Raw genomic sequence first — 24854 nt, forward strand, 5'->3', positions numbered from 1 at the left:
TGACTCTCTTCAAACAACAGACGAAGTTCATTACACAGGCCTACATTTAGTCCCTCAGACAGGCGTTCCCAGTGGATTAGTCCACTCAGACAGGCCTCCACAATGAATTAGTCCACTCAGACAGGCCTTCCCAATGAATTAGTCCACTCAGACAGGCCTCTACAATGAATTAGTCCACTCAGACAGGCCTCTACAATGGATTAGTCCACTCAAGACAGGCCTCTACAATGGATTAGTCCACTCAGACAGGCCTCCACAATGGATTAGTCCACTCAAGACAGGCCTCTATAATGAATTAGTCCACTCAGACAGGCCTCTACAATGAATTAGTCCACTCAGACAGGCCTCTATAATGAATTAGTCCACTCAGACAGGCCTCTATAATGGATTAGTCCACTCAGACAGGCCTTCCCAATGAATTAGTCCACTCAGACAGGCCTCTATAATGAATTAGTCCACTCAGACAGGCCTCTATAATGAATTAGTCCACTCAGACAGGCCTCTATAATGAATTAGTCCACTCAGACAGGCCTCTATAATGAATTAGTCACTCAGACAGGCCTCTACAATGGATTAGTCCACTCAGACAGGCCTTCCCAGTGGATTAGGACAGGCCTTATGGATTAGTCCACTCAGACAGGCCTCTATAATGGATTAGTCCACTCAGACAGGCCTTCCCAGTGGATTAGTCCACTCAGACAGGCCTTCCCAATGGATTAGTCCACTCAGACAGGCCTTCCCAATGGATTAGTCCACTCAGACAGGCCTCCACAATGGATTAGTCCACTCAGACAGGCCTCCACAATGGATTAGTCCACTCAGACAGGCCTCTACAATGGATTAGTCCACTCAGACAGGCCTTCCCAATGGATTAGTCCACTCAGACAGGCCTCTATAATGGATTAGTCCACTCAGACAGGCCTTCCCAGTGGATTAGTCCACTCAGACAGGCCTTCCCAATGGATTAGTCCACTCAGACAGGCCTTCCCAATGGATTAGTCCACTCAGACAGGCCTCTATAATGAATTAGTCTACTCAGACAGGCCTCTACAATGGATTAGTCCACTCAGACAGGCCTTCCCAATGGATTAGTCCACTCAGACAGGCCTCTACAATGGATTAGTCCACTCAGACAGGCCTCTATAATGGATTAGTCCACTCAGACAGGCCTCTACAATGGATTAGTCCACTCAGACAGGCCTCTACAATGGATTAGTCCACTCAGACAGGCCTCTACAATGGATTAGTCCACTCAGACAGGCCTCTACAATGGATTAGTCAGCCTCACCAATAGAACTAACAATCAGGCTTGGTGGGAGGATGAAAAAGTAGGAATTGACTTATTAAACTGAAAATACCAAAGAAAACGTGTCATTTCCGTGTCATTTCCACCAATGAAAACGTGTCATTTCCACCAATAAAAACGTGTCATTTCCACCAATGAAAACGTGTCATTTCCACCAATAAAAACGTGTCATTTCCACCAATGAAAACGTGTCATTTCCACCAATGAAAACGTGTCATTTCCACCAATGAAAACGTGTCATTTCCACCAATGAAAACGTGTCATTTCCACCAATGAAAACGTGTTATTTATATCTGCAAACGTGTGCTTGAGTATTGTTTACTTTGGCAACTGTGGTGTGAGCGGGATAAACACCTCCTGTTCTGTACATTATCCTGGAACTAATGAACTGCGTCCTCCATTATTTTCCAAGGTAATGTACAAAATGTTGGTGTTTATCCCTTAACTAATAAAGCTCTTTATGAATAATGTACCATAGTTAATAAAAATGTCTATGTACTGTACACCCTCTCTCTGTCAGGGGTCACTAGTCTCTCACCTGGCCCCTGATTGACCCCTCCTGCTTCTGTGTTGGACAGACGTACACCTCTTTGAGATTCTTCAACCGAGAGTAGAACACAAACGACAGTCTCCCTTCCGCACAGTCTGGTCTATCTGAAAGAGAGAGGACGTAGTAGTGTTTCACCGGGAAGATGTCGTTCAAATTGTATCATTTCCCAAATGTACCTGCGCTGACGTCTAGGCCCCTCTCGAAGCCAGCGAAGAACTGCTCTCCCTCCAACAGGTCACAGAGGTCTGAGGGTTGTGGGCCATCGTACTGCTCTGACAGAGACTGTACTCTGTTGTCCACCTGTTAAACATTGTCATAGGGCACATCAGATATTTACTGTACACATTATGACATCTACACACATTATGACATCTACACACATTATGACATCAACACACATTATGACATCAACACACATTATGACATCAACACACATTATGACATCTACACACATTATGACATCTACACACATTATGACATCAACACACATTATGACATCAACACACATTATGACATCAACACACATTATGACATCAACACACATTATGACATCAACACACATTATGACATCAACACACATTATGACATCTACACACATTATGACATCTACACACATTATGACATCTACACACATTATGACATCTACACACATTATGACATCTCCATTATGCACATTATGACATCTAAAATTATGACATCTGGAAATGACATCTACACACATTATGACATCTACATTATGACATCTAACACACATTATGACATCTACACACATTATGACATCTACACACATTATGACATCAACACACGGTGGGTCTTCTAACATTCCTGCACTTCTAAAACTTGCAGTGGAAAGTCTGATGTACTATGCATGTGATAAAGCCACTGACTGTCCTAGGTCTCAGGAAGTGATGCTGCTGTAACACTGACTGTCCTAGGTCTCAGGAAGTGATGCTGCTGTAACACTGTCTGTCCTTGGTCTCAGGAAGTGATGCTGCTGTAACACTGACTGTCCTTGGTCTCAGGAAGTGATGCTGCTGTAACACTGACTGTCCTTGGTCTCAGGAAGTGATGCTGCTGTAACACTGACTGTCCTTGGTCTCAGGAAGTGATGCTGCTGTAACACTGACTGTACTAGGTCTCAGGAAGTGATGCTGCTGTAACATTAACTGTCCTTGTTGGCATGGTACTGTAGCAGAACCTGTTTGGGGTTGGTTCGCTTCTCCAACACCAACTCTTACCACACAAATCATACATTTCAGACTGAAGATCCATAAATTGATGGATTGATTGATTCACTGGACCCACCTTGTCAGCAGGCAGGCACTGTAGCAGAACCTGTTTGGGGTCTGTTCTCCTCTGTAGCACCAGGAACTGGACCTGAAACTGCTTCAGTCTCTGGTAAACCCTACGGACCACCCCGCTAACACAGCGCTGGGTAGTGTACCACAGCCAGTACCTGGAATAATATACACAAACTATTAACAGACGTAGCCAATAGAACCTGATTCAGGCTCCGGTAACACCGTACGGACCACAGCCACTACCCAGGATAGATGAACGATATTAACTTAAACAACGTCAGCCTCAAGGACCAATGTGAGAAGACCATACTCTAATACTATGCCCAGACCGGACGAGGGCCTACGCAAATGGATTTTGCCCCCCCCACCCCACATACACTAAATGCGATCACGACACACAGGTTGAAATATCAAAACAAACTCTGAACCAATTATATTAATTTGGGGACAAGTCGAAAAGCATTAAACATTTATTACAATTTAGCTAACTAGCTTGCTGTTTCTAGCTAATGTGTCCTATTTAGCTAGCTTGCTGTTTCTAGCTAATGTGTCCTATTTAGCTAACTTGCTGTTTCTAGCTAATGTGTCCTATTTAGCTAACTTGCTGTTTCTAGCTAATGTGTCCTATTTAGCTAACTTGCTGTTTCTAGCTAATGTGTCCTATTTAGCTAGCTTGCTGTTTCTAGCTAATGTGTCCTATTTAGCTAGTTTGCTGTTTCTAGCTAATGTGTCCTATTTAGCTAACTTGCTGTTGCTAGCTTGTCCTAGGATATAAACGTTGGGTTGTTTACAGTTTCAACTGTTCTGCCTGTGATTATTATTATTTGACCATGCTGGTGATTTATGAATATTTGAACATCTTGGTCATGTTCTGTTATAATCTCCACCCGGCACAGCCAGAAGAGGACTGGCCACCCCACATAGCCTGGTTCCTCTCTACCCGGCACAGCCAGAAGAGGACTGGCCACCCCTCATAGCCTGGTTCCTCTCTAGGTTTTGGCCTTTCTAGGGAGTTTTTCCGTGCTTCTACACCTGCATTGCTTGCTGTTTGGGGGTTTTAGGCTGGGTTTCTGTACAGCACTTTGAGATATCAGCTGATGTAAGAAGGGCTTTATAAATACATTTGATTGATTGATTACTGTAAAGCTGTATGTTCATGTAGTCTGGAATAACAGGACATTCCTACTGTAAAGCTGTGTGTTCATGTAGTCTGGAATAACAGGACATTCCTACTGTAAAGCTGTGTGTTCATGTAGTCTGGAATAACAGGAACTCACCAGGAGAAGTGAGTGATGTAGAAGATGGCGTAGAGCTGTGTGACGTACAGGGACACCTGTGAGGTTATGTCTGTCCAGGTGTGGGCGCTGGGGTCTCCATGAAGCAGGTGGAGACAGGACAGGTCTACTGTATGACCTGGGACATCAACAACAACAACATGGTTAAATTAATGGAGGTAGAGCTGGGGTCTCCATGGAGACAGGACAGGTCTACTGTATGACCTGGGACATCAACAACAACAACATGGTTAAATTAATGCAGGTAGAGTTGGGGTCTCCATGGATAATATAATAATAATAATAATAGACAGGACAAGTCTACTGTATGACCTGGGACATCAACAACAACAACAACATGGTTAAATTAATGCAGGTAGAGCTGGGGTCTCCATGGAGACAGGACAAGTCTACTGTATGACCTGGGACATCAACAACATGGTTAAATTAATGCAGGTAGAGCTGGAGTCTCCATGGAGACAGGACAAGTCTACTGTATGACCTGGGACATCAACAACAACAACAACATGGTTAAATTAATGCAGGTAGAGCTGGGGTCTCCATGGAGATGGGTCTACTTGAAGTAATTTCTCATCAGAAACATCTAGAAGGGTTGAAAGCCAAGCGGAGTAACCATTCTGCTAACACCTATCCAATCATGTCGGATCTGAAGTGGAGAGGAAAGAAGTGAAAACAATTTTCAAACAGGACCCGGTAGACCTACCAGTGAGTCCAGTTGGCAGCGGGACCTGCACCTTGATTGGCTGGAGGAATTGGATGCTGGGGTCTTGAAAGAGACAGAGGAGGGGACTGACTCTGGCCTGAGGGTCTCCAAACAACGTCTGGACCTCAGTGACAGACACCTGTAGCACCTGTAGAAACAGGGGAGTGAGCAGGGATTGGATCTACATTACCCACTGCTGAGGAGATTAGCAGGAAAACACGTCACAAAATAAAGAGGATACTAGCTAGTATTGCTTTAATGTTTTAACAAACAATGCTCTCTGGAACAACCAGTCTCTGGTGAATACCAGACTGTACCTGTAGAGCGATGTGAATACCAGACTGTACCTGTAGAGTGATGTGAATACCAGACTGTACCTGTAGAGTGATGTGAATACCAGACTGTACCTGTAGAGTGATGTGAATACCAGACTGTACCTGTAGAGTGATGTGAATACCAGACTGTACCTGTAGAGTGATGTGAATACCAGACTGTACCTGTAGAGTGATGTGAATACCAGACTGTACCTGTAGAGTGATGTGAATACCAGACTGTACCTGTAGAGTGATGTGAATACCAGACTGTACCTGTAGAGTGATGTGAATACCAGACTGTACCTGTAGAGTGATGTGAATACCAGACTGTACCTGTAGAGTGATGTGAATACCAGACTGTACCTGTAGAGTGATGTGAATACCAGACTGTACCTGTAGAGTGATGTGAATACCAGACTGTACCTGTAGAGTGATGTGAATACAGACAGACTGTACCTGTACCTGTAGAGTGATGTGAATACCAGACTGTACCTGTAGAGTGATGTGAATACCAGACTGTACCTGTAGAGTGATGTGAATACCAGACTGTACCTGTAGAGTGATGTGAATACCAGACTGTACCTGTAGAGTGATGGTGCGGGTCTGAACAGTGCAGTCCGGGGGGAAGGTCAGTTTGATGCCTGCGTCTGAACGTGAGACCAACAGCGCCCCCTCTGGTGTCACAGAGCAACTGTCCCTGACTGGACGACCAACTGCCACAAACCAGGAGAACTGTCTCACTGAGACGCAGGCCAGCTATGGGGGCAAACTTGTTATTTTATTTTTATTTTTTAAATAGGAAAGTCAATTAAGAATAAATTCTTACACAGACAGACAGAGAGAAAGAGACAGACAGACAGAGAGAAAGAGACAGACAGACAGACAGAGAGAAAGAGAGAAAGAGAGAAAGAGAGAAAGAGACAGACAGACAGACAGAGACAGACAGACAGACAGACAGACAGACAGACAGACAGACAGACAGACAGACAGACAGACAGACAGACAGACAGACAGACAGACAGAGACAGACAGACAGACAGACAGAGAGAAAGAGAGAAAGAGAGAGAGAAAGAGACAGACAGACAGAGAGCAGACAGACAGACAGACAGACAGACAGACAGACAGACAGACAGACAGACAGACAGACAGACAGACAGACAGACAGACAGACAGACAGACAGACAGACAGACAGACAGACAGAGAGAAAGAGAGAAAGAGAGACAGAGAGACAGAGAGCAAGAGAGACAGAGAGACAGAGAGCAAGAGAGACAGACAGACAGACAGACAGACAGACAGACAGACAGACAGACAGACAGACAGACAGACAGACAGACAGACAGACAGACAGACAGACAGACAGACAGACAGACAGACAGACAGACAGACAGACAGACAGACAGACAGACAGACAGAGAGACACAGACACACAGACACACAGACACACAGACACACAGACAAGGGAGATATTTGTCTGCTGTACAAATCAGAATCTCAACCGTACACTGTATGCACTTCTGGAGATCGGACAGGGTTTGTCTGGTTGATATAATATAGCTAAACCATCAACCCAGCACAGCAGACAGCAACAATCAAACACAGATCTCTCTCTCCAAATCTCATATCTCCAGAAGTGAACAGGATGTAGGGTCTAGGGGGTTGATTCGGGACTGGGCCAAGGAGGTTGGTTATATTTTCTTGCATGCCATATTATAAAGCAGTGTTGTGTTCTGTACACTACCCTGGCAGGTCGGCCTCCGGGGTGACTGCTGTGTCCTATACTGCCCCTTCTGGTCTCAGTGGATAGTGTACTCCACTGCTGTCCATCAAACCTCCTCACAACCACCTCCCCTTTCCTGGACCGGTGGTACGGTACACACACCTCCACTGGCTGGAGAGGAGAGGAGAGGAGAAAGAGTGGAGGGTAGAAGAGAGGAGGAGGGGAGAAGAGAGGAGGAGGGGAGAAGAGAGGAGGGGAGAAGAGAGGAGGAGGGGAGAGGAGGGTAGAAGAGAGGAGGAGGGTAGGAGAGGAGAAGGGGAGGAGAAGGGAGGAGAGGAGAAGGGAGGAGAGGAGAAGGGAGGAGAGGAGAAGGGAGGAGAGGAGAAGGGAGGAGAGGAGAAGGGAGGAGAGGAGAAGGGGAGGAGAGGAGAGGAGGAGAAGGGGAGGACCAGAGAGGAGTGGAGGGGAGAAGAGGGGGAGAGGAGAGGAGGGGAGGGAGGAGAGGAGAAGGGAGGAGAAGGGGAGGACCAGAGAGGAGTGGAGGGGAGGAGAGGAGGAATATGTTCAGAAAGAAGATGAGTATCAGAGTAGAAGAGACCAATGAGAGAAGCTGGTAGATACACAATGAAAAAGACTTTGTCCCAAATATCTGTACGCTGCAAGAAACAACCCATTTAAAACTCCTGAAAAGAAGATATCGGTGTCTGTCTGCTTTGTGTGTGAACCTACAGATCTTTCCATTGATAAGTAACACACCATAAATTAGACTAATTAATTATACCGTTTCCAGAATACCTTTAAAAAGGAGATCCCGTGTGGGAGGAGTTCCAGTGGTCGACTCAGCAGGAAGTCATGCTCCTCTAGCCACACCCATTTCCTGTCTGGCCTACGCTCCGCCCACTGCAGCGTGGTGGTCGTCGCTAGGCAACCCGAGGGAAACAGTAGCTCCGCTCCCCCTGGGAGGAACACATGACAACCAGCAGACGACACACAGAACCTGGCGGGAGAGGAAGAACAACAATAACAACAACAACAACACCTAGCTTTAACTGACAACTACACAAGGAAACAACTGTGTCGATATGTGAGATCAGCATCAAGTCAAAGTAACACTGTGTAGGTACCTGTGTCGCTTCGGTCCAAGGTGTAACTCTGGAATGCGTGTTTCCACCTGGCCTGAGGAGGACAGAGGACGATAAACTAAGGAACGATTTACAAAACTAGGAACACACTGCAAATAGTCAATACCTACAGGAACGTCACTAAGACCTTCCTTCAGGTATGGGTGGTAGTGGGGGTAGACTGGTACTAACCAGGTGGTAGTGGGGGTAGACTGGTACTAACCAGGTGGTAGTGGGGGTAGACTGGTACTAACCAGGTGGTAGTGGGGGTAGACTGGTACTAACCAGGTGGTAGTGGGGGTAGACTGGTACTAACCAGGTGGTAGTGGGGGTAGACTGGTACTAACCAGGTGGTAGTGGGGGTAGACTGGTACTAACCAGGTGGTAGTGGGGGTAGACTGGTACTAACCAGGTGGTAGTGGTGGAGACTGGGGTAGACTGGTACTGGTACTAACCAGGTGGTAGTGGTGGAGGGGTAGAGTTAGTGGTAATAACCAGGTGGTAGAGGGGGTAGACTGGTACTAACCAGGTGGTAGTGGTGAAGGGGGTAGACTGGTACTAACCAGGTGGTAGTGGTGGAGGGGTAGACTGGTACTAACCAGGTGGTAGTGGTGGAGGGGTAGACTGGTACTAACCAGGTGGTAGTGGTGGAGGGGTAGAGTTAGTGGTAATAACCAGGTGGTAGAGGGGGTAGACTGGTACTAACCAGCTGGTAGTGGTGGAGGGGTAGTTAGTGGTACTAACCAGGTGGTAGAGGTGGGGGGTAGACTGGTACTAACCAGGTGGTAGAGTTGGAGGGGTAGTTAGTGGTACTAACCAGGTGGTAGTGGTGGAGGGGGTAGAGTTAGTGGTACTAACCAGGTGGTAGAGGTGGAGGGGGTAGAGTTAGTGGTACTAACCAGGTGGTAGTGGTGGAGGGGTAGACTGGTACTAACCAGGTGGTACAGGTGGAGGGGGTAGAGTTAGTGGTACTAACCAGGTGGTAGTGGTGGAGGGGGTAATTAGTGGTACTAACCAGGAGGTAGTGGTGGAGGGGGTAGACTGGTACTAACCAGGTGGTAGTGGTGGAGGGGGTAGAGTTAGTGGTAATAACCAGGTGGTAGAGGTGGTAGAGTTGGAGGGGTAGTTAGTGGTACTAACCAGGTGGTAGAGGTGGAGGGGTAGAGTTAGTGGTACTAACCAGGTGGTAGTGGTGGAGGGGGTAGACTGGTACTAACCAGGTGGTACAGGTGGAGGGGGTAGAGTTAGTGGTACTAACCAGGTGGTAGTGGTGGAGGGGTAGACTGGTACTAACCAGGTGGTAGTGGTGGAGGGGTAGAGTGGTACTAACCAGGTGGTAGTGGTGGAGGGGGTAGACTGGTACTAACCAGGTGGTAGTGGTGGAGGGGTAGAGTTAGTGGTACTAACCAGGTGGTAGTGGTGGAGGGGGTAGAGTGGTACTAACCAGGTGGTAGTGGGGGTAGACTGGTACTAACCAGGTGGTAGTGGGGGTAGACTGGTACTAACCAGGTGGTAGTGGTGGAGGGGTAGAGTTAGTGGTACTAACCAGGTGGTAGAGGTGGAGGGGTAGATTGGTACTCACCAGGTGTGGGTGGTAGTGGTGTAGGGGGTAGAGTTAGTGGTACTAACCAGGTGGTAGTGGTGGAGGGGGTAGAGTGGTACTAACCAGGTGGTAGAGGTGGAGGGGGTAGACTGGTACTAACCAGGTGTGGGTGGTAGTGGTGGAGGGGGTAGATTGGTACTCACCAGGTGTGGGTGGTAGTGGTGGAGGGGTAGGGGTAGAGTGGTACTCACCAGGTGTGGGTGGTAGTGGTGGAGGGGTAGATTGGTACTCACCAGGTGTGGGTGGTAGTGGTGTAGGGGGTAGAGTTAGTGGTACTAACCAGGAGGTAGTGGTGGAGGGGGTAGCCTGGTACTAACCAGGTGGTAGTGGTGGAGGGGGTAGACTGGTACTAACCAGGTTGTAGAGGTGGAGGGGGGTAGAGTTAGTGGTACTAACCAGGTGGTAGAGGTAAAGGGGTAGACTGGTACTAACCAGGTGGTAGAGGTGGAGGGGGTAGAGTAGTACTCAACAGGTGTGGGTGGTAGTGGTGGAGGGGGTAGATTGGTACTCACCAGGTGTGGGTGGTAGTGGTGGAGGGGGTAGATTGGTACTCACCAGGTGTGGGTGGTAGTGGCGGAGGGGTAGGGGGTGGAGTGGTACTCACCAGGTGTGGGTGGTAGTGGTGGAGGGGTAGGGGGTAGAGTGGTACTCACTAGGTGTGGGTGGTAGTGTTGGAGGGGTAAGGGGTAGAGTGGTACTCACCAGGTGTGGGTGGTAGTGGTGGAGGGGTAGGGGTAGAGTGGTACTCACCAGGTGTGGGTGGTAGTGGTGGAGGGGTAGGGGGTAGAGTGGTACTCACCAGGTGTGGGTGGTAGTGGTGGAGGGGTAGGGGGTAGATTGGTACTCACCAGGTGTGGGTGGTAGTGGTGGAGGGGTAGGGGGTAGAGTGGTACTCACCAGGTGTGGGTGGTAGTGGTGGAGGGGTATGGGGTAGATTGGTACTCACCAGGTGTGGGTGGTAGTGGTGGAGGGGTAGGGGGTAGATTGGTACTCACCAGGTGTGGGTGGTAGTGGCGGAGGGGTAGGGGGTGGAGTGGTACTCACCAGGTGTGGGTGGTAGTGGTGAAGGGGTAGGGGGTAGAGTGGTACTCACTAGGTGTGGGTGGTAGTGTTGGAGGGGTAAGGGGTAGAGTGGTACTCACCAGGTGTGGGTGGTAGTGGTGGAGGGGTAGGGGTAGAGTGGTACTCACCAGGTGTGGGTGGTAGTGGTGGAGGGGTAGGGGGTAGAGTGGTACTCACCAGGTGTGGGTGGTAGTGGTGGAGGGTAGGGGGTAGAGTGGTACTCACCAGGTGTGGGTGGTAGTGGTGGAGGGGTAGGGGGTAGATTGGTACTCACCAGGTGTGGGTGGTAGTGGTGGGGGGGGTAGGTGTGGGGGTAGAGGGGTAGAGTGGTACTCACCAGGTGTGGGTGGTAGTGGTGGAGGTGTGGGTGGGGGTAGGGGGAGATGGTACTCACCAGGTGTGGGTGGTAGTGGTGGAGGGGGTAGAGTGGTACTCACCAGGTGTGGGTGGTAGTGGTGGAGGGGTCACCAGGTGTGGGTGGGGGTGGAGGGGGAGTGGTACTCACCAGGTGTGGGTGGTAGTGGTGGAGGGGTAGGGGGTAGATTGGTACTCACCAGGTGTGGGTGGTAGTGGTGGAGGGGGTAGATTGGTACTCACCAGGTGTGGGTGGTAGTGGTGGAGGGGGGTAGAGGGTAGATTGGTACTCACCAGGTGTGGGTGGTAGTGGTGGAGGGTAGGGGTAGAGTGGTACTCACCAGGTGTGGGTGGTAGTGGTGGAGGGGGTAGAGTGGTACTCACCAGGTGTGTGGTGGTAGGGGGTGGTGGAGGTGTGGGTGGTAGTGGTAGGGGGTAGAGTGGTACTCACCAGGTGTGGGTGGTAGTGGTGGAGGGGTAGGGGTAGAGTGGTACTCACCAGGTGTGGGTGGTAGTGGTGGAGGGGTAGGGGTAGTGGTACTCACCAGGTGTGGGTGGTAGTGGTGGAGGGGGGGGTAGAGTGGTACTCACCAGGTGTGGGTGGTAGTGGTGGAGGGGTAGGGGGTAGAGTGGTACTCACCAGGTGTAGTGGTGGTAGTGGTGGAGGGGTAGTGTTGGGGGTGGAGTGGTACTCACCAGGTGTGGGTGGTAGTGGTGGAGGGGTAGGGGTAGAGTGGTACTCACCAGGTGTGGGTGGTAGTGGTGGAGGGGTAGGGGGTAGAGTGGTACTCACCAGGTGTGGGTGGTAGTGGTGGAGGGGTAGATTGGTACTCACCAGGTGTGGGTGGTAGTGGTGGAGGGGAGGGGTAGATTGGTACTCACCAGGTGTGGGTGGTAGTGGCGGAGGGGTAGGGGGTGGAGTGGTACTCACCAGGTGTGGGTGGTAGTGGTGGAGGGGTAGGGGGTAGAGTGGTACTCACTAGGTGTGGGTGGTAGTGTTGGAGGGGTAAGGGGTAGAGTGGTACTCACCAGGTGTGGGTGGTAGTGGTGGAGGGGTAGGGGTAGAGTGGTACTCACCAGGTGTGGGTGGTAGTGGTGGAGGGGTAGGGGGTAGATTGGTACTCACCAGGTGTGGGTGGTAGTTCCGGTTCCGGTTGGAGCGAGTGGTCGCATCTGCACGTCGCTCCAACGGGTAGTATAACTTTTTCATTATATTTCATTATATCACAACGGTTTGATTTGTCTTATCTTAGCAATTTCTTCTCAGCTAGCTACATAGCCGTCTTTGTATCAAAGATAATTGCGTAATTATCGTATTTCGCCGTCCTAACGTAGTCTTCACTAGCCAGCTAGCTAACGTCCACTGATTAGCTGATTAGCTGCACTGAGAAACTATTACACTCAACTGAACGACTTGATTAGTTTAGTGTTAGCTACCTACATAGCTGTCTTTGCTGTCTTCGTATCATCGTATCATCGTATCCAAGATAATTGTGTTGTTTAGGTTTAGAGTGTGTAGTCTTAGAGTGATTATCTTAATTCACCGAGGTTAGCTAGCCAGCTATTTGTCGTCCTTAACGTAGGTGACTCTGCTAGCTAGCCAACTCTGCTAGCTAGCCAACAGCTAGCCAACGCTAGCCAACGTCTTCTGTATAGAACTCAACTACCCGGTCGCATTCACAGGTTGTATCACATTTTCACTTCATTTCATTACAGTACAACGGTTTGATTTGTTTGATCGTAGCTAGCTACTTAGCTAGCTACATAGCCGTCTTTGTATCAAAGATAATTGTGTAGTCTAGAGCGATTTTCTAGGTTCGCTAGCCATCTATTGTCGTTCTTTTAACGCAACGTAACGTAAACAACACTGCTAGCTAGCCTGCTAGCCCCGAATAGCAACACTGCAGAAACTATTACACTCAACGGAACGACTTGATTAGTGTAGTGTCAACAACGCACCCACTGCCAGCTGGCCTACTTCAGCAGTACTGTATCATTTTAATCATTTTAGTCAATAAGATTCTTGCTACGTAGCTTAACTTTCTGAACATTCGAGACGTGTAGTCCACTTGTCATTCCAATCTCCTTTGCATTAGCGTAGCCTCTTCTGTAGCCTGTCAACTATGTGTCTGTTTATCCCTGTTCTCTCCTCTCTGCACAGACCATACAAACGCTCCTCACCGCGTGGCCGCGGCCACCCTACTCTGGTGGTCCCAGCGCGCACGACCCACGTGGAGTTCCAGGTCTCCGGTAGCCTCTGGAACTGCCAATCTGCGGTCAACAAGGCAGAGTTCATCTCAGCCTATGCCTCCCTCCAGTCCCTCGACTTCTTGGCACTGACGGAAACATGGATCACCACAGACAACACTGCTACTCCTACTGCTCTCTCTTCGTCCGCCCACGTGTTCTCGCACACCCCGAGAGCGTCTGGTCAGCGGGGTGGTGGCACCGGGATCCTCATCTCTCCCAAGTGGTCATTCTCTCTTTCTCCCCTTACCCATCTGTCTATCGCCTCCTTTGAATTCCATGCTGTCACAGTTACTAGCCCTTTCAAGCTTAACATCCTTATCATTTATCGCCCTCCAGGTTCCCTCGGAGAGTTCATCAATGAGCTTGATGCCTTGATAAGCTCCTTTCCTGAGGACGGCTCACCTCTCACAGTTCTGGGCGACTTTAACCTCCCCACGTCTACCTTTGACTCTTTCCTCTCTGCCTCCTTCTTTCCACTCCTCTCCTCTTTTGACCTCACCCTCTCACCTTCCCCCCTACTCACAAGGCAGGCAATACGCTCGACCTCATCTTTACTAGATGCTGTTCTTCCACTAACCTCACTGCAACTCCCCTCCAAGTCTCCGACCACTGCCTTGTATCCTTTTCCCTCTCGCTCTCATCCAACACCTCCCACACTGCCCCTACTCGGATGGTATCGCGCCGTCCCAACCTTCGCTCTCTCTCCCCCGCTACTCTCTCCTCTTCCATCCTATCATCTCTTCCCTCCGCTCAAACCTTCTCCCACCTATCTCCTGATTCTGCCTCCTCAACCCTCCTCTCCTCCCTCTCTGCATCCCTTGACTCTCTATGTCCCCTATCCTCCAGGCCGGCTCGGTCCTCCCCTCCCGCTCCGTGGCTCGATGACTCATTGCGAGCTCACAGAACAGGGCTCCGGGCAGCCGAGCGGAAATGGAGGAAAACTCGCCTCCCTGCGGACCTGGCATCCTTTCACTCCCTCCTCTCTACATTTTCCTCCTCTGTCTCTGCTGCTAAAGCCACTTTCTACCACGCTAAATTCCAAGCAGCTGCCTCTAACCCTAGGAAGCTCTTTGCCACCTTCTCCTCCCTCCTGAATCCTCCGCCCCCTCCCCCCTCCTCCCTCTCTGCAGATGACTTCGTCAACCATTTTGAAAAGAAGGTCGACGACATCCGATCCTCGTTTGCTAAGTCAAACGACACCGCTGGTTCTGCTCACACTGCCCTACCCTGTGCTCTGACCTCTTTCTCCCCTCTCTCTCCAGATGAAATCTCGCGTCTTGTGACGGCCGGCCGCCCAACAACCTGCCCGCTTGACCCTATCCCCTCCTCTCTTCTCCAGACCATTTCCGGAGACCTTCTCCCTTACCTCACCTCGCTCATCAACTCATCCCTGACCGTTGGCTACGTCCCTTCCGTCTTCAAGAGAGCGAGAGTTGCACCCCTTCTGAAAAAACCTACACTCGATCCCTCCGATGTCAACAATTACAGACCAGTATCCCTTCTTTCTTTTCTCTCCAAAACTCTTGAACGTGCCGTCCTTGGCCAGCTCTCCCGCTATCTCTCTCTGAATGACCTTCTTGATCCAAATCAGTCAGGTTTCAAGACTAGTCATTCAACTGAGACTGCTCTCCTCTGTATCACGGAGGCGCTCCGCACTGCTAAAGCTAACTCTCTCTCCTCTGCTCTCATCCTTCTAGATCTATCGGCTGCCTTCGATACTGTGAACCATCAGATCCTCCTCTCCACCCTCTCCGAGTTGGGCATCTCCGGCGCGGCCCACGCTGGATTGCGTCCTACCTGACAGGTCGCTCCTACCAGGTGGCGTGGCGAGAATCTGTCTCCTCACCACGCGCTCTCACCACTGGTGTCCCCCAGGGCTCTGTTCTTGGCCCTCTCCTATTCTCGCTATACACCAAGTCACTTGGCTCTGTCATAACCTCACATGGTCTCTCTTATCATTGCTATGCAGACGACACACAATTAATCTTCTCCTTTCCCCCTTCTGATGACCAGGTGGCGAATCGCATCTCTGCATGTCTGGCAGACATATCAGTGTGGATGACGGATCACCACCTCAAGCTGAACCTCGGCAAGACGGAGCTGCTCTTCCTCCCGGGGAAGGACTGCCCGTTCCATGATCTCGCCATCACGGTCGACAACTCCATTGTGTCCTCCTCCCAGAGCGCCAAGAACCTTGGCGTGATCCTGGACAACACCCTGTCGTTCTCAACTAACATCAAGGCGGTGGCCCGTTCCTGTAGGTTCATGCTCTACAACATCCGCAGAGTACGACCCCGCAGAGTACGACCCTGCAGGTCCTAATCCAGGCACTTGTCATCTCCCGTCTGGATTACTGCAACTCGCTGTTGGCTGGGCTCCCTGCCTGTGCCATTAAACCCCTTCAACTCATCCAGAACGCCGCAGCCCGTCTGGTGTTCAACCTTCCCAAGTTCTCTCACGTCACCCCGCTCCTCCGTTCTCTCCACTGGCTTCCAGTTGAAGCTCGCATCCGCTACAAGACCATGGTGCTTGCCTACGGAGCTGTGAGGGGAACGGCACCTCAGTACCTCCAGGCTCTGATCAGGCCCTACACCCAAACAAGGGCACTGCGTTCATCCACCTCTGGCCTGCTCGCCTCCCTACCACTGAGGAAGTACAGCTCCCGCTCAGCCCAGTCAAAACTGTTCGCTGCCCTGGCCCCCCAATGGTGGAACAAACTCCCTCACGACGCCAGGACAGCGGAGTCAATCACCACCTTCCGGAGACACCTGAAACCCCACCTCTTTAAGGAATACCTAGGATAGGTTAAGTAATCCCTCTCACCCCACCCCCCCTAAGTTTTAGATGCACTATTGTTAAGTGACTGTCCCACTGGATGTCATAAGGTGAATGCACCAATTTGTAAGTCGCTCTGGATAAGAGCGTCTGCTAAATGACTTAAATGTAATGTAAATGTAATGTAAATGGGTAGAGTGGTACTCACCAGGTGTGGGTGGTAGTGGTGGAGGGGGTAGATTGGTACTCACCAGGTGTGGGTGGTAGTGGTGGAGGGGTAGGGGGTAGATTGGTACTCACCAGGTGTGGGTGGTAGTGGTGGAGGGGGTAGATTGGTACTCACCAGGTGTGGGTGGTAGTGGTGGAGGGGTAGGGGGTAGAGTGGTACTCACCAGGTGTGGGTGGTAGTGGTGGAGGGGTAGAGTGGTACTCACCAGGTGTGGGTGGTAGTGGTGGAGGGGTAGGGGGTAGAGTGGTACTCACCAGGTGTGGGTGGTAGTGGTGGAGGGGGTAGAGTGGTACTCACCAGGTGTGGGTGGTAGTGGTGGAGGGTTAGGGGGTAGAGTGGTACTCACCAGGTGTGGGTGGTAGTGGTGGAGGGGTAGAGTGGTACTCACCAGGTGTGGGTGGTAGTGGTGGAGGGGTAGGGGGTAGATTGGTACTCACCAGGTGTGGGTGGTAGTGGTGGAGGGGTAGGGGTAGAGTGGTACTCACCAGGTGTGGGTGGTAGTGGTGGAGGGGTAGGGGGTAGAGTGGTACTCACCAGGTGTGGGTGGTAGTGGTGGAGGGGTAGGGGGTAGAGTGGTACTCACCAGGTGTGGGTGGTAGTGGTGGAGGGGTAGGGGGTAGAGTGGTACTCACCAGGTGTGGGTGGTAGTGGTGGAGGGGTAGGGGTAGAGTGGTACTCACCAGGTGTGGGTGGTAGTGGTGGAGGGGTAGGGGGTAGAGTGGTACTCACCAGGTGTGGGTGGTAGTGGTGGAGGGGTAGGGGGTAGAGTGGTACTCACCAGGTGTGGGTGGTAGTGGTGGAGGGGTAGGGGGTCTTCCCAGGGGGTTGTTCCTTACATCTACCTTTAACTTATCCAGTTTGTCCAGACAGAGACAGACGGGGAGAACACGCAGGTCATTACTGTGGATCACCAGGTCCCTGAGAGACAGGAGACAGCCTGAGAGAGGAGAGGAGACGAGACGACAGGAGAGGAGGAGAGAGAGTAAAGGAAAGAGACACGAGAGGAGACGAAAGAAGAGAGGGGACAGAAGAGAGATGAGAGGAAACAAGGAGAGGAAACAAGAGGAGATGAAAGAGGAGAGGGGTGATGTAGACAGACAGATGGAGATGGATATAATGTTCCTAACCTTTGACCCTTGCTTTTATTTTTTTATTGCCATAGTATCACAGTAATATTTAGGCTAACAACATAGTCATACACAACAAATATGTCAATGGTTAATGCTGTGTCAGATAAATCTGTTTTTTTAAAGAACTCTCCAGTCTCCTAACTTATTGTTACCTATCTTCCCCCTAGAGTCTCCTCCCCTTACCCATGGTTACCTATCTTCCACCTAGAGTCTCCTCCCCTTACCCATGGTTACCTATCTTCCCCCTAGAGTCTCCTCCCCTTACCCATGGTTACCTATCTTCCCCCTAGAGTCTCCTCCCCTTACCCATGGTTACCTATCTTCCCCCTAGAGTCTCCTCCCCTTACCCATGGTTACCTATCTTCCCCCTAGAGTCTCCTCCCCTTACCCATGGTCTCAGGTGTTATCCATCTTCCCCCTAGAGTCTCCTCCCCTTACCCATGGTTACCTATCTTCCCCCTAGAGTCTCCTCCCCTTACCCATGGTTACCTATCTTCCCCCTAGAGTCTCCACCCCTTACCTATGGTCTCAGGTGTTATTCATCTTCCACCTAGAGTCTCCTCCCCTTACCCATGGTTACCTACCTTCCCCCTAGTCTCCTCCCCTTACCCATTGTTATCTATCTTCCACCTAGTCTCCTCCCCTTACTCATGGTTACCTACCTTCCCCCTAGAGTCTCCTCCCCTTACCCATTGTTATCTATCTTCCCCCTAGAGTCTCCACCCCTTACCCATGGTCTCAGGTGTTATTCATCTTCCACCTAGAGTCTCCTCCCCTTACCCATGGTTACCTACCTTCCCCCTAGTCTCCTCCCCTTACTCATGGTTGGTTACCTACCTTCCCCCTAGAGTCTCCTCCCCTTACCCATTGTTATCTATCTTCCCCCTAGAGTCTCCTCCCCTTACCCATTGTTATCTATCTTCCCCCTAGAGTCTCCTCCCCTTACCCATGGTTACCTATCTTCCCCCTAGAGTCTCCTCCCCTTACCCATGGTTACCTATCTTCCCCCTAGAGTCTCCAACCCTTACCCATGGTCTCAGGTGTTACCCATCTTCCCCCTAGAGTCTCCTCCCCTTACCCATTGTTATCTATCTTCCCCCTAGTCTCCTCCCCTTGCCCATTGTTACCTATCTTCCCCCTAGAGTCTCCTCCCCTTACCCATTGTTACCCATCTTCCCCCTAGAGTCTCCTCCCCTTACCCATGGTTACCTATCTTCCCCCTAGAGTCTCCTCCCCTTACCCATGGTCTCAGGTGTTACCCATCTTCCCCCTAGAGTCTCCTCCCCTTACCCATTGTTATCTATCTTCCCCCTAGAGTCTCCTCCCCTTACCCATGGTTACCTATCTTCCCCCTAGAGTCTCCTCCCCTTACCCATGGTTACCTATCTTCCCCCTAGAGTCTCCTCCCCTTACCCATGGTTACCTATCTTCCCCCTAGAGTCTCCTCCCCTTACCCATGGTCTCAGGTGTTATCCATCTTCCCCCTAGAGTCTCCTCCCCTTACCCATGGTTACCTATCTTCCCCCTAGAGTCTCCTCCCCTTACCCATGGTTACCTATCTTCCCCCTAGAGTCTCCACCCCTTACCTATGGTCTCAGGTGTTATTCATCTTCCACCTAGAGTCTCCTCCCCTTACCCATGGTTACCTACCTTCCCCCTAGTCTCCTCCCCTTACCCATTGTTATCTATCTTCCACCTAGTCTCCTCCCCTTACTCATGGTTACCTACCTTCCCCCTAGAGTCTCCTCCCCTTACCCATTGTTATCTATCTTCCCCCTAGAGTCTCCACCCCTTACCCATGGTCTCAGGTGTTATTCATCTTCCACCTAGAGTCTCCTCCCCTTACCCATGGTTACCTACCTTCCCCCTAGTCTCCTCCCCTTACTCATGGTTGGTTACCTACCTTCCCCCTAGAGTCTCCTCCCCTTACCCATTGTTATCTATCTTCCTCCTAGAGTCTCCTCCCCTTACCCATTGTTATCTATCTTCCCCCTAGAGTCTCCTCCCCTTACCCATGGTTACCTATCTTCCCCTAGAGTCTCCTCCCCTTACCCATGGTTACCTATCTTCCCCTAGAGTCTCCACCCCTTACCCATGGTCTCAGGTGTTACCCATCTTCCCCTAGAGTCTCCTCCCCTTACCCATGGTTATCTATCTTCCCCCTAGTCTCCTCCCCTTGCCCATTGTTACCTATCTTCCCCCTAGAGTCTCCTCCCCTTACCCATTGTTACCCATCTTCCCCCTAGAGTCTCCTCCCCTTACCCATGGTTACCTATCTTCCCCCTAGAGTCTCCTCCCCTTACCCATGGTCTCAGGTGTTACCCATCTTCCCCCTAGAGTCTCCTCCCCTTACCCATTGTTACCTATCTTCCCCCTAGAGTCTCCTCCCCTTACCCATTGTTACCCATCTTCCCCCTAGAGTCTCCTCCCCTTACCCATGGTTACCTATCTTCCCCCTAGAGTCTCCTCCCCTTACCCATGGTTACCTATCTTCCCCCTAGAGTCTCCTCCCCTTACCCATGGTCTCAGGTGTTATCCATCTTCCCCCTAGAGTCTCCTCCCCTTACCCATGGTTACCTATCTTCCCCCTAGAGTCTCCTCCCCTTACCCATGGTTACCTATCTTCCCCCTAGAGTCTCCTCCCCTTACCCATTGTTACCTATCTTCCCCCTAGAGTCTCCACCCCTTACCCATGGTCTCAGGTGTTACCTATCTTCCCCCTAGTCTCCACCCCTTACCCATTGTTATCCATCTTCCCCTTACCCATGGTCTCAGGTGTTATCCATCTTCCACCTAGACTCTCCTCCCCTTACCCATTGTTACCTATCATCCCCCTAGACTCTCCTCCCCTTACCCATGGTCTCAGGCAGCCTCTTTAGCCTGTTGTGTGACAGCTCCAGTTTGACCAGCTCCTCCAGCGCACCGATCTCCTCAGGTAATGTCTCCAGGAGGTTATAGGAGACATCCAGGGTGTGGAGTGTCTTCAACTGACCCAGGCTGGGGGGGAGAGAGGCCAGACAGTTCCCCAGGAGAGAGAGGTAGCGGAGGGCAGGGAGAGGACCGAAGGAGGGAGGGAGATCAGTGAGGTGGTTGTGACCCAGGAGGAGGGTGGAGAGGAGGGGGAGGGTGAGGAGGCAAGGAGGGAAGGAGGAGAGGAGGTTGAAGGAGAGGTCCAGGTGGACGAGGAGAGAAAGGGATGAGAGAGAGGGAGGAAGAGAGGTGAGAAGGCCGGGGAGGGGGTCACCATGGGCGTCATGGAAACAGTGTCCTGAGGAGGAGTCAGAAGATGAGCAAGCATGGAGAGAGAGGACAGACAGGAGGAGAGAGGGAGAGGACAGACAGGAGGAGAGAGGGAGAGGACAGACAAGGGACAAATTATTGAAAAAGGTGTGAAAATACCAACATAATTATTAACATGTAAAGACACACATTGTATGATGACGTTGCAGTGTCTCTACAATGTACTATAATGTGAGTCTGATGATCAGTGTCTACTAAATAATCGATCTAATGTGCCTTTACAAGCACGTTACACAGCATTAACGAATGTATCAGCATTCAGCACTAGTACCTCTAATAGCCAGTGAGCGTAGCTGTGTGAGGTGCGGTAGGACCTCCAGGGCTCCCTCTAGCGCCCCCCTGTCCTCCGAGCCCAGTCGGAGGTACTGCAGGCCCCTCAGCTGCCCAGGGACAGACACCCATAGTACCTGTAGCACAGCAGTCCCGCCCTGGTATACATCCAGAGTCAGTCTCGTGTCGGTGAGCACTGCACACAGCTCTACTGACGGGGGAAGGGGAGGGGTGAGGGACGGAACTGGAGAGAACGAGGAGAGAGGAGCCAGGAAGGAGGGAGAGGGAGATGAGAGGGTGGAGATGGAGAGAGGAGAGATGGAGGGAGCAGGAGAGATGGAGGGAGCAGGAGGGATGGAGGGAGCAGGAGGGATGGAGGGAGCAGGAGGGATGGAGGGAGCAGGAGGGATGGAGGCAGGGGCGTCGTCATCGTTATCTCGGTCTGTAACTGCTATCAGTCCTTTATTAATTTCCTCCATCTTCTCCGTCCTCATTTGAATTCCACTTTCTTCTTTGTTTCTAACTGCAGACACACGGGCAGTTTCTCCCTCGGTCTGTCCTTCCCTACGTGACAGTTCCTCTCCAAGATGGTGGGTCATCTTATCTACGGGAAAGTGTGTTATTCTATCGACAGTCTTATTGCTCATCTGACCAAGAGGATCATGTCCCATTTCCATGGTTCCCCCACCGGCTTGATTCTCACCCTCCGCTTCCTCTTGTCCACTTCCTCTCCTCCATTCCCTCTTCTTCTTCTTCTCTCTCTCCATCTCACACCTCTTCTCTCAGAGGACCTTGTTTTTTTGTGTGAAGGTGTTGAATTGAAATCCAAAACACATTGATTTTTTTTCTTCTCATGTATTAGAAGGGCCAATCTTCAAGGGACACCTGCTTCCTGCTGTACCTGGGCATGTTGGGACTTGAGCGTCCTAGGATACAATTCCCAGAACATTGATTGCCTCGCCAGTACAAGAACATAGCCTATATTTCACTAACAATAAACACGTAACGTTACATGGCTATGTTTAATTAGGATAAAATGCATAAATATGATTGTATGACAGTAATGGTGAGTAAGATTCTAAGTTTCTTAGTAAACTACTGCTAGCTAGCCTAGTTAGCAACAAGCTAACTGATTTGATTTAGCATGTCACTTGAAAAGTTCACGGAACAAACTAACTATGGATTTAACAAATGTACTGTACCGTGCAAGTAATGTTTCCTGTTCACGGCGATAACCACTGCGTCTCGTCTACGCCAGATTGATTTGTTATAAAGTGCAAGGTTCGCTATTTCCTTGTTGGCTACACGTTTTTTCAAACAGCTTGTTGTCATCAGCCAGACCAATGAGGCTGCGGCCCCGTCACCCCCCTCAGGCCGGGGAGGGACACCGGTCTTAAAGGGACAGGGTCACGGTAAAACTCTCCCTTGTTCAACTCTCAACATCACTTTCACTTCAACATTGTTCTCTTTCTATCGGTTTAATTTGTTGAGATATAAATCAAATAAATAAAATAAATTAAAAAAAAAACATTTTAATATTCGTGTAATATTTAATTTTAATATTCGTGTGAGTTTGAAAAACAACACAAACCGATCTGGGATCAGGACTAGGTGGACTACTGAGAAAATGTTTTTCCAGACGCTTTAATCAATAACTTTCGGGGCAGAAATAAAAAAATAAAAAAAGAATAGTCAAGAGTTATCTCTGGTAAACACAGGAATACTGACGTGTCCCTGGTCCCTGATAATGTATCTGTTACTTTTACCTGATAAACACAACTTTATCTATTTTGTTCTTTGTCAAAGTCGTTACTTATCTCTCTTCGGTGTGTTCATTTCCTGAATGTATAGCATACCTACCGCCAATATGTATGCCATGTATTGATATTTTTGCAGAAGGGGATGTCAGCTTTGAGCGCAGATCAACATAAGTCCTATAAAAGTGATCTCGGGTTACTTTGAGTCACGAGTTAAAATCCTACCCTGAAGACCATTGAACAGAGTTATATTATAATCCTACCCTGAAGACCATTGAACAGAGTTATATTATCATCCTACCCTGAAGACCATTGAACAGAGTTATATTATAATCCTACCCTGAAGACCATTGAACAGAGTTATATTATCATCCTACCCTGAAGACCATTGAACAGAGTTATATTATAATCCTACCCTGAAGACCATGGAACAGAGTGTGTTCTAATCCTACCCTGAAGACCATTGAACAGAGTGTGTTCTAATCCTACCCTGAAGACCATTGAACAGAGTGTGTTCTAATCCTACCCTGAAGACCATTGAACAGTGTGTGTTCTAATCCTACCCTGAAGACCATTGAACAGAGTGTGTTCTAATCCTACCCTGAAGGTCCAGAGTACTGCTGGTTTTTGTTTTACCTGATAATTAAACCTTCGACAGAGTCACTGTGCTAGTGGTAAACACCAACAACACAGAGATATTTGTTATGGTAGTCTCTCACGAAATATGACAACATTTTAATTGTGTGTGTGTCTGTGTGCTCAGTATTTGAATTTATGATGGATCCCCAGGGTGCCAGAGTTCACTTGAGATTTGGTTCTGGTGTTGTCAAGATTAGGACTACTCACATGTCTATTTCTAGCAAAACGTCTATCTGTTTTTGAGTAATTGGGAAATAATGTGTGTGTGTATGTGCGTGCGTACGTGCATGTTCGTGCGTGTGTGTGTGTGTGTGTGTGTGCGTGCGTGCATGCGTGTTCATGCGCGTGTGTGTGTGTGTGTGTGTGTGTGTGTGCGTGCATGTTGTGTGTGTGTGTGTGTGTGTGTGTGTGTGTGTGTGTGTGTGTGTGTGTGTGTGTGTGTGTGTGTGTGTGTGTGTGTGTGTGTGTGTGTGTGTGTGTGTGTGTGTGTGTGTGTGTGTGTGTGTGTGTGTGTGTGTGTGTGTGTGTGTGTGTGTGTGTGTGTGTGTGTGTGTGTGTGTGTGTGTGTGTGTGCATGTTCGTGTGTGTGTGTATGTGTTGTCACAGGAGGGCAGTTTCACAATAGGATATCCTCTTAGTGCAAGATGTGCTAAGAGCCAATCCAGAAACAAATCCATGAAATGTTGTTATTCTCGTCAGGAATGTGTTCTGCGAAGAGTTTTTAAACCTAATGTTCTAAAATAATCCATTAGAGAATTGCAGAACTTGGTTTTTGTGGTAAATGTTTCCAAGTATTTTTTATTTTTTTTTACAGTTGTTCAATGCAGTATTGTTTTATTAAAAATAGTAATATCTTGCAATTTGCTTTGATCTTTCAATGGCATGAATAACACTCCAGATATGAAAAAACGATGTATATATACTGTAATGAAATATGTATTGGCAAATGTACAGTATATTTCATAGCCCCTATACAGGTGTAGGATCTTAATTTGAGCCAGTTTGCTACAGCAGGAAAATAATCCTGCAGGAACAGGAAATCTGAATTATTATGTGGACATTTTTGTAGGGGTTGATACATTTTTTTTTTTTTTTTGTAAGTGAAAATCATGTCTGAAATTTCAAAGTGGAAATTACAAACTTTTTAAACCTCAAGTACACTACAAGTTTTAAATGT

General features: G+C 49.5%; 1 protein-coding gene across 3 annotated transcripts in view; it reads right to left on the reverse strand.

The window, feature by feature from the left end:
* Positions 1-22585, reverse strand: part of pidd1 (p53-induced death domain protein 1) — a 45294-nt gene extending 22709 nt beyond the window's left edge. For all 3 annotated transcript variants that reach the window (XR_006839191.1, XM_046352190.1, XM_046352189.1), the window contains exons 1-13: positions 22484-22585; positions 21283-22207; positions 20566-20979; positions 17360-17518; positions 8312-8363; positions 7983-8184; positions 7209-7358; positions 6052-6225; positions 5156-5303; positions 4435-4570; positions 3162-3312; positions 2033-2156; positions 1845-1960 (exon numbers count right to left, since the gene is read on the reverse strand). Coding sequence is in view for 2 of the 3 variants with exons in the window: in XM_046352190.1 (XP_046208146.1) it covers positions 1845-1960; positions 2033-2156; positions 3162-3312; positions 4435-4570; positions 5156-5303; positions 6052-6225; positions 7209-7358; positions 7983-8184; positions 8312-8363; positions 17360-17518; positions 20566-20979; positions 21283-22048 (2592 nt within the window). In the remaining variant the exon portion in view is untranslated. The remainder of the gene's footprint in view (positions 1-1844; positions 1961-2032; positions 2157-3161; positions 3313-4434; positions 4571-5155; positions 5304-6051; positions 6226-7208; positions 7359-7982; positions 8185-8311; positions 8364-17359; positions 17519-20565; positions 20980-21282; positions 22208-22483) is intronic.
* Positions 22586-24854: the final 2269 nt, after the last annotated feature.

This window comes from Oncorhynchus gorbuscha, linkage group LG06, assembly GCF_021184085.1.
Source record: "Oncorhynchus gorbuscha isolate QuinsamMale2020 ecotype Even-year linkage group LG06, OgorEven_v1.0, whole genome shotgun sequence".
Lineage (NCBI taxonomy): Eukaryota > Metazoa > Chordata > Actinopteri > Salmoniformes > Salmonidae > Oncorhynchus > Oncorhynchus gorbuscha.